Source organism: Sardina pilchardus, chromosome 16, assembly GCF_963854185.1.
Source record: "Sardina pilchardus chromosome 16, fSarPil1.1, whole genome shotgun sequence".
Classification (NCBI taxonomy): Eukaryota; Metazoa; Chordata; class Actinopteri; order Clupeiformes; family Clupeidae; genus Sardina; species Sardina pilchardus.
The window spans coordinates 32,759,137-32,769,136 of record NC_085009.1 but is presented as its reverse complement, the minus strand read 5'-3'; the positions used below and the strand labels follow the sequence as shown (position 1 = coordinate 32,769,136).

At 47.7% G+C, this 10,000-nt stretch overlaps 1 protein-coding gene across 1 annotated transcript in view; it reads right to left on the bottom strand.

The window, feature by feature from the left end:
* Positions 1 to 4,548: 4,548 nt before the first annotated feature.
* The window catches only part of lgi2a (leucine-rich repeat LGI family, member 2a), a 14,027-nt gene continuing 8,575 nt past the window's right edge, over positions 4,549 to 10,000 (bottom strand). Inside the window, exons 7-9 of the mRNA XM_062516490.1 lie at positions 6,689 to 6,853; positions 5,231 to 5,592; positions 4,549 to 5,088 (exon numbers count right to left, since the gene is read on the bottom strand). Coding sequence (XP_062372474.1) covers positions 4,630 to 5,088; positions 5,231 to 5,592; positions 6,689 to 6,853 — 986 coding nt within the window. The 3' untranslated portion in view covers positions 4,549 to 4,629. The remainder of the gene's footprint in view (positions 5,089 to 5,230; positions 5,593 to 6,688; positions 6,854 to 10,000) is intronic.

The window sequence follows — 10,000 nt, the reverse complement described above, 5'->3', positions numbered from 1 at the left end:
GTAAGAGGAGTAGGAACACTACTCACCACCAATGCCCTCATGTATTAGTATTGAGATGTTGAACCTGTAAGAGGAGTAGGAACACTACTCACCACCACTGCCCTCATGTATTAGTATTGAGATGTTGAACCTGTAAGAAGAGTAGGAACACGACTATCACCACCAATGCCCTCATGTATTAGTATTGAGATGTTGAACCTGTAAGAAGAGTAGGAACACGACTATCACCACCAATGCCCTCATGTATTAGTATTGAGATGTTGAACCTGTAAGAAGAGTAGGAACTCTATCACCACCAATGCCCTCATGTATTAGTATTGAGATGTTGAACCTGTAAGAAGAGTAGGAACTCTATCACCACCAATGCCCTCATGTATTAGTATTGAGATGTTGAACCTGTAAGAAGAGTAGGAACTCTATCACCACCACTGCCCTCATGTATTAGTATTGAGATGTTGAACCTGTAAGAAGAGTAGGAACTCTATCACCACCACTGTGCTGGGTTCACCTCTATCACCACCACACTGTGATGCCCCAGCTGTGCTGTGCTGGGTTCACCTCTTTCTCCCTTTGCTGCCTGTTTCTGTTCCTGTCATCCTGTAGAGGGCGCTGTGGAGGTCCTAGTGGACTAATTGAGGTTCTAATCAGAGCCCTGATAAAGGCAGCGTTCTCCACTTGGTTCTCCCTCTGGCACAGCACGCAGGAACTCGCTCCTGGCGGAGCTGATTGCAGCACTGACTGATCTATAAAGATTATCATTCTTTATAGATCAGTGTTTACACTACATATCCACATACTGACCTACACTACATCTTGCTTTGCCTTCCACATACTGACGTTGTAAATATCTAAGCTAATAAATATACTTTTGTTTAAATATACTTTGGTGTGGTCTCCCCCCTTCATGTCGTGCTCGCTACGAGCCAACACCAATGACCTCATGTCGTATTGAGAGGTCATTCTGCTGCTCTTCCTCCTGGTGCTGCAGCACCAGGTCTGCACCATGCTGCTGTTCTTCCTGCTGCTGTTCCCCTGCTGCTGTTCTCCTGCTGCTGTTCCTCTGCTGCTGTTCTCCTGCTGGCTCTGGTTCCTGCTGGCCTCCGACACTGCTATCTAGAAATTATTATCTTGAGAAGTTCAGTGAGTATGATGTAGCGAATTCACACAGGTTTTTAGAAACGATTATCTTGACAAGTTTAATGAGTATGAATATACTGAATGTGTTGTACCCTATAAAGACTGCCGTCATTATCAAGTAGCCGTATGATAAGCAGAAGTGTAGTGCATGTCTGTCATTATCAGAAAGTCCCTGTTTGCCCTGTCAGGACTTATTTTCCAATAATGACCAGAGGTCAATACCTCACACCTTACTTCAATACCATGACTCAGCAGGTTTGATAAGGCTTTACATGGCCACACTGCACATCACACCTTACTTCAATACCATGACTCAGCAGGTTTGATAAGGCCCTACATGGCCACACTGCACATCACACCTTACTTCAATACCATGACTCAGCAGGTTTGATAAGGCCTTACATGGCCACACTGTGCACATTACACCTTACTTCAATACCATGACTCAGCAGGTTTGATAAGGCCTTACATGGCCACACTGCACATCACACCTTACTTCAATACCATGACTCAGCAGGTTTGATAAGGCCTTACATGGCCACACTGCACATCACACCTTACTTCAATAGCATGACTCAGCAGGTTTGATAAGGCCTTACATGGCCACACTGCACATCATACCTTACTTCAATACCATGACTCAGCAGGTTTGATAAGGCCTCATCTAAACATCACCAGCTGTGCACCAGAGTGTGCAGACGGACACGGAGTGTGCAGAGGCTGATTGGACAGGTATGAAATCATAAATGTTTATTGAGTTTTGTCTAAACAAACAAATAAAAAATAAACATTCTTAAACAAACTCTTAAGTGAACATTCAATGCAGAGGAAACTAAGAGCTAATAGCGTTATATACAGTTTATATAATGCTATTCAATATAAATGCAGAGGAAGCTAAGAGCTAATAGCATTATATACAGTTTGCTTAGAAAACCAGCAGCCAGCATGGAGGCGGTGGGGGGGGGGGGGGGGCAGTAGCAGAGCTGGGTGGGTGGTGTATTCTGTAGAGCTGGGTGGTGTAATCTGTAGAGCTGGGTGGGTGGTGCAATCTGTAGAGCTGGGTGGTGTAATCAGTAGAGCTGGGTGGTGTATTCTGTAGAGCTGGGTGGGTGGTGTATTCTGTAGAGCTGGGTGGTGTAATCTGTAGAGCTGGGTGGGTGGTGCAATCTGTAGAGCTGGGTGGTGTAATCAGTAGAGCTGGGTGGTGTATTCTGTAGAGCTGGGTGGGTGGTGTATTCTGTAGAGCTGGGTGATGTATTCTGTAGAGCTGGGTGGGTGGTGTATTCTGTAGAGCTGGGTGGTGTAATCTGTAGAGCTGTGTGGTGTATTCAGTAGAGCTGGGTGGTGTAATCTGTAGAGCTGGGTGGGTGGTGTAATCTGTAGAGCTGGGTGGGTGGTGTAATCTGTAGAGCTGGGTGGGTGGTGTATTCTGTAGAGCTGGCTGGGTGGTGTAATCTGTAGAGCTGGGTGGGTGGTGTTATCAGTAGAGCTGGGTGGTGTATTCTGTAGAGCTGGGTGGGTGGTGTATTCTGTAGAGCTGGGTGGGTGGTGTATTCTGTAGAGCTGGGTGGGTGGTGTAATCTGTAGAGCTGGGTGGGTGGTGTATTCTGTAGAGCTGGGTGGGTGGTGTAATCAGTAGAGCTGGGTGGGTGGTGTATTCTGTAGAGCTGGGTGGGTGGTGTATTCTGTAGAGCTGGGTGGGTGGTGTAATCTGTAGAGCTGGGTGGGTGGTGTATTCTGTAGAGCTGGGTGGGTGGTGTAATCTGTAGAGCTGGGTGGGTGGTGTATTCTGTAGAGCTGGGTGGGTGGTGTAATCAGTAGAGCTGGGTGGGTGGTGTATTCTGTAGAGCTGGGTGGGTGGTGTAATCTGTAGAGCTGGGTGGGTGGTGTATTCTGTAGAGCTGGGTGGGTGGTGTAATCAGTAGAGCTGGGTGGGTGGTGTATTCTGTAGAGCTGGGTGGGTGGTGTAATCAGTAGAGCTGGGTGGGTGGTGTATTCTGTAGAGCTGAAGTTCTTTAGGGGCATTCTACATGGGGGGGGGGGGCATGCTTTGGTAGGAGAGTCCAGGCAGCACCATCACCGGATCCAGGACCCGGATCAGCACCTGCCAAGATCAGGTGCAGGCTAGCGACTCCGCCCAGACCAGCACCTGCCAAGATCAGGTGCAGGTTAGCGACTCCACCCCAGTCCTGACCCGGCACCAGACCAGCACCTGCCAAGATCCAGATCAGCACCTGACTGCTGCCCAGGAAGTGAAGATGCCAACAGCTGCTGCTCCCTCTGGTCTCCAGCGTGTAGAATGACGTGTCACTTCCCCCATCTCCAGCGTGTAGAATGACGTGTCACTTCCTCCATCTCCAGCGTGTAGAATGACGTGTCACTTCCCCCATCTCCAGCGTGTAGAATGACGTGTCACTTCCTCCATCTCCAGCGTGTAGAATGACGTGTCACTTCCCCCATCTCCAGCGTGTAGAATGACGTGTCACTTCCCCCATCTCCAGCTGTAGAATGACGTGTCACTTCCTTCATCTCCAGCGTGTAGAATGACGTGTCACTTCCTCCATCTCCAGCGTGTAGAATGACGTGTCACTTCCCCCATCTCCAGCGTGTAGAATGACGTGTCACTTCCCCCATCTCCAGCTGTAGAATGACGTGTCACTTCCCCCATCTCCAGCGTGTAGAATGACGTGTCACTTCCCCCATCTCCAGCGTGTAGAATGACGTGTCACTTCCCCCATCTCCAGCATGTAGAATGACGTGTCACTTCCCCCATCTCAAGAGAGACTCATGGGTTGGAGGGTTCAAAGGAGGTGGAGGCTGTCCAGTGTCGTAAAATACCTTGAGTACAATCTTGTGTTAGGATATCTACAAAGCAAGTGCTTTTTGTATGTGTGTGTGTGTGTGGGTTTGTTTTGGAGAAGTGGTAGCTTCATCAATCGGTCAGTCCAGGATTGACACCCAAACTTGCAGTTCCATATCGCTTTGGATAAATGCATCTGTTATACCAGTCAACTTGAACTGTGTGTGTGCATGTGTTGTGTGTTATTTGTGTGTGTGTGTGTGTGTGTGTCTGTCCCATGTGATCTGATAAGGCATTGTACACAAGAACCCTGTCATTGTCATCATCATAATCATCGCCATGGCAACAGATAACACAAGAGATGATGTCATAATGCTTAAAAGTTCCTCATTCAGTGCAAAAGGATAATAAACTCAACAAATAAATAAAGTATCTAGCCGAGTCTACCTGAACTACAGGGCCGCTTCACAAGCTAACTGGGCCCACTACTACCTACTACTTGGGCATACTAGAAATGCAAAAGACTCAATGATACAGACGGATGTGTGTGTGTGTGTGTGTGTGTGTGTGTGTGAGCCTCACAGGCTGAGGTCGATGAGGATGTGTGTGTGTGTGTGTGTGTGTGTGTGAGACCCTCACAGGCTGAGGTCGATGAGGATGTGTGTGTGTGTGTGTGTGTGTGTGTGCGACCCTCACAGGCTGAGGTCGATGAGGATGTGTTCGTAGATCTGCGTGCTGCCCTTGAAGCTGGAGGCGAACAGGAAGTCTCGGCGGTCGGTGGAGACGGCGGTGAAGGAGCGCGGCGCCTGGATGTAGGCCTCCTTGAAGCGGCGGAAGCTTCCGCTGTCGGCGTCCCACACGTAGATGCGTGAGAAGGTGTAGTCGCTGCCGAGCGCCAGGTAGTGGCGGCGCTTGAAGCTGAAGGGCTGCAGGATCATGGCCCCGCGCGACGGCAGCGCCTGCACCTCCGAGAACAGCTTGGGGGCGCTCCAGCGCAGCACCTTGGAGTCGCCGATGTAGCGCGTCATGGCCAGGAAGAGCGCCGCGTCCACGCTGAACGCCTTCACCGCCACCACGTCCTCCATGTTGGGGATCTCCCCCTGCAGCACCAAGCGCTGGGACGCGCGGTTCCACTGGTAGATCACCGGCACCTGGACACACACACACACACACACACACACACACACACACACAGATTAAATCCCCCTGCAGCACCAAGCGCTGGTTGGTGTTTTGGAGTTGGAGCTGGAGTTTGCGCTCAGGTGAGCTGTGATGTCACTGGTCCAGGTGTACCTGAGATCGGCTGGCGAGGATCAGGTGGGCCTTCCCGTCCAGGTCCACAAACTCGGCGTCCGTGTCGCGGAACCACTCGTGCAGGGACTGGTGGGAGTAGAACCCTTTATCGTTCCAGCGGTACAGCGTGGACAGGCCTGCCTTGGAACTGTCTGCGATGACGAAGAACCAGTCCCCCGCCATCTGGAACGCCTCGATGTCGTTGGGCTTGGAGATCTTGGACACCTCGATGTCCTGGAACTTGACAAAGCGACTCTGGTCCTCATCGAACTTGTAGATGTGTGAGCCGCCGAAGAGCTGCGCCACGATGACAAACACCTGGTCCTGGATGACCACCGACTTACAGCCCACGATAGACTGACCTGCAGGGGGAGACAGTGAGTTCTGGTTCAACAGTGTGACAGCATTCATCTGCACAATTCACTATATCTGGTGTTCAAACCTCTCTCTCTAGGTCCCTGTATGTTTTATAATGTAATAGACTCTGAGGTTTTAGGCCCAATCCCAATTCTCTATTTTACAACTTCCCCTTCCCCTTCCCCTTCCCCTTCCCCTTCCCCTTCGTCTTGCTCCTAGCCCTTGCCTCTCAACACTAAGTGTTAGGGCTTAGGGCGTAAGTGTTAGGGCTTAGGGCGTAAGTGCTAGGGCTTAGGGCGTAAGTGTTGGGGCTTAGGGCGTAAGTGTTAGGGTTTAGGGCGTAAGTGTTAGGGCTAGGGATGAAAACATACCACTATGAATTGGGACACCAATTTAATCTGTGCCTTGGGACCTTTCATTGAGATCTTGAGGGCCCGGGGCAGGTGTAAGTCCATATGACCAAACATACTATGAGCTAATCAACCGGTCAGGTAATAGTCGAGTCATTCAAGTAGTAGTAAAGAATCTCCCATAGAAATGTATGGGGTTAGTGTCAAAACACAAACATCTGGTATGTTGTGACTATATTGTGGCAATCATGTGCTGTGATGTTGCAGCTGAAGTGAGGTTGGTGTCCTGAAGGCTTGCCCACGATAAGTGCCCAAATGCAATATGGCCGCCGAGTGGGTGAACTTACCTGATGTTAGCCAAACTGTGAAGTTGTAGTTCCTGAGGCTAGCCTACCGATGAAGTTGTAGTTCCTGATTCTAGCCTACCAATCAAGGTGTAGTTCCTGATGCTAACCAAAGGGTGAAGTTGTAGTTCCTGATGCTAGCCTACCGATGAAGTTGTAGTTCCTGATGCTAGTCTACCAATCAAGGTGTAGTTCCTGATGCTAGCCTATCTGTGAATATGTAGTTCTTAAAGCTAACTTACCTGTATTGTTGTCACACCTCTTGGTTATGTCTGACATCGCCAAGGCGCCTGATGCTAGCTTACCTGTGATGTGCTAACTCATGATGCTAGCCTACCTGTGATGTTGTTGTTGCTCATGATGCTAGCCTACCTGTGGTGATGTGGGAGTTCCTGGTGTTATCCTACCTGTGATGTTGTCGTAGCTCCTGAAGTACATCTCAATGTGATCCCACTGGAGAACCATGCAGCTCTCTGTGTTGGGTGCAGCGATGGCCACGTACACGTCGTTCTTGAAGGAGAAGGTGTCCACAGACAGAGACTCTGAGGCGACAGACTGATGGAGGACAAAGTCTGCACACAGAACATGTGATTGGTTAGCACATAACCATGTCAGTTGGAACAGAACATGTGATTGGTTAGCACTTAACCATGTCAGTTGGAACAGAACACGTGATTGGTTAGCACATAACCATGTCAGTTGGAACAGAACACGTGATTGGTTAGCACTTAACCATGTCAGTTGGAGCAGAACACGTGATTGGTTAGCACCTAACCATGTCAGTTGGAACAGAACATGTGATTGGTTAGCACTTAACCATGTCAGTTGGAACAGAACATGTGATTGGTTAGCACTTAGTAAATTCCCTTACGTTCACACATACAGTGCAAACGGAGCATATGTCACATCCTCTCCAGTTGTTCCAGACAATAGGTGCGTTTGACTTGACGAAAATCTGCGCAGATCTGACTTGATGTGATGCATGCTGGGTTAAACAGAGTGCATACTGGGACAGACGAAATGCAAACTGGTTAGAAATCATGTCCGACTTCTTGCAGTCGCGGTGGGAGTTACCCCTGTGACATCATGTCACATGTCCATACAAGATCTCGGGAGACTGCGTCTTAGCTCAGCCAGCGCAGTTCAGCGCAGTTCGTTTTTAAGCAACTGCGCTGGCCAAAACCCACCCCAATGACGTCAGTTCAAAGTTGTGATAGGGCCGTTTGGAAGAATCTCCCCATGACGAGTATGACAGGTGTCTCGTTCTGCCTCCTTACCCAAGACACTAGAGCGGACCAAGACGAATCAGTTCAACTGCACTAAAACCAGGGTCTGGGATGTCGCTGGAGCTTATCCCTGTGATCCATCTTGCTCTGTTCTAGAATCTTTGCTCCTTATGTTAGAATCTGCTAAAATGAACAGATATCGAACGGATACCTTCTTATTTGTGATTTCTGGAACAGCAGGCTAGCCTACTGAAAACGTGAGGATACTTGAGCATATTTTATGCTGTATTTTATGCTGTTGGTTAAATATATACACACGGAAAACACTTATATAGTGAATATAATGAATGTGCTGCAATGCAGGCCTGTTAATATGACAACAGTGATTTATTTAAACACATCATATCAATTTATTTCGTCAGTCACCATGCTCATTTTAATGAGTAAGAATAAAAGTTTTACTGTATTTAATACAAAATCCCGCGATATCTACCGCGATATCTACCGCGAGGTCTCCAGCAGGTCTCTCGCGAGTAACTTCAGGTACGTAAGCTCAGTCAGACTGTCCGGGATGAGCGTGTGCTAGTTGCCCCTCCTGCTAAGACTCTGCTGCTCTCGTTGACGTATGAAGCCAGCCTAAGCCGCAGCTCATCGCAAACGCACCTAATGCTTCAATCAATGCTTCTACAACTTGATTGGAGTTCCCCTGTGCCCAAATGAATTCATTGGGCATTATATGTGTAACCGGGTGAACAGAGGACAGGGTTGTTTTAGAATGACGAACACACAGCGGGAAACTTGAATGTCTCGCGCAGTGACGCGAGGGGGGGTGGAAGTGTTGCTGTGGCAACGGGGCTGACTAGAGGGCCGTTTACGAAGCTAAAAGAAGTGTTACGGCAATGTCCGTGAAGTATTGATGTGGCTGGACAGTTGGATGCAGGAGTGAATGGTGAGCTTGGGGCTGTGGAGTTGGAAACTAGTGTTATTAACATCATTAACGTTATCAACTAAAATAGTGATTATTAATGATTCTTGTAGATAGTGTGCCAGATCGGGGCTACATCTCCTAGCAGGCTAAGAACAGGACAGCGACGCAGCGTGAGTGTTAGCAACTCCACACAGAGTTTAATGTATCAATACTATGCCTTCATACTTCCACACGGAGTCTGTGTTTTCCACACGTAATTACAGAAAACGATCAACAGTCATGTTGTGCCCACAGTTCACAGCTCAATAAATGTGTTGTTCTGATTTCCTTCCCCGTTGTATAACCCTTGTTCAATACAGAGGGGAGTTTGAAGCTACGTTAGCTGGGAACGCCAACGGTCACATATGTGGGTGCTAAAACGAGTGAGTGTTCGATTCCGTTGGTTAACCTGCCTTTATTTGTGAATGTGGTTGTCTGTCATCTGATGTTGTGAATGTATTTGTCCGTCATGCGACGTCAACTAGTTGAGTCATCGTTTTAATGACTACTATGATACGGATGAAATTTCATTGCATTCATATGACAATAGTTTATGCCGTAACTATTCAGGTGTTTAATGAGTCAGTGTAATATGAGTTACGTGCAGACTAGCCTGTTTTCCCCTGTTTGAATGCAATAGAATGGGTCACATTTTGAATGTATACTGTTGGAGGCAGCTACTGCTGAAAGTTAAATGTGATGATGATAGTTTTGGCTTGTTAAATGTGCTATGCTGTTATTTATTTCTTGTTTCTATTTTTATTTTATTTTATTTCAGTCACCCAGAGCCACTACTGTTGTCTATTGCTTATAGAACGTGTTTTAAGGATACTTTTACTGTTTGATAGCTTACTACACATGAATTAGAGTTTTATATCTACTTTATCCAAATCCTTACATTTAAAACTACAGTACTTTTACCTGATACAGTTGGGGAATAAAATACCTGCATAAAATATATATTATTGTGTCCTGTCTCATGCATTTAACCGGACCACATATGAATGAGATCCAGAGTTCCTTTGTGCAGATGAGAGAAGCGTACAGAAGAGATGCGTACATTGGGACTATCATCAGTGCAGCGCTTACAGTATGGTAGAGTGGACAGGCGGAAGCCATTTATTTCGCCGTAGTTTGCCAAAAAGCACCTGAACAACTCTCACACCATGAGAAGTAAAATACTCAAAGACTGAACTATTTGGGTGCAACTCCTAACGGCGTGTGTGGAAGACACCAGGCACTGATGGTTGTCCTTCTGTACGCTTCTCTCATCCTCTCAAAGGAACTCTGGATCTCATTCATAGTGACCACTGGGCCCTTGGTCACCTGTCTGACCAAAGCCATCCGTCCCAGATGACTCAGTTTGGCTGAGCGGCCAGATCTAGTGTAGGAAGACTGTTGGTGGTTCCAAACGTTTCCATTTAAGCACTCTCGGTGCTGCAGAAATGCTCCTCAGGAAGGACAGGGGAACATATTGCAAAAGTAATTCCACAGGAAATATATAGTTATACTGTCTACAAGAGGAT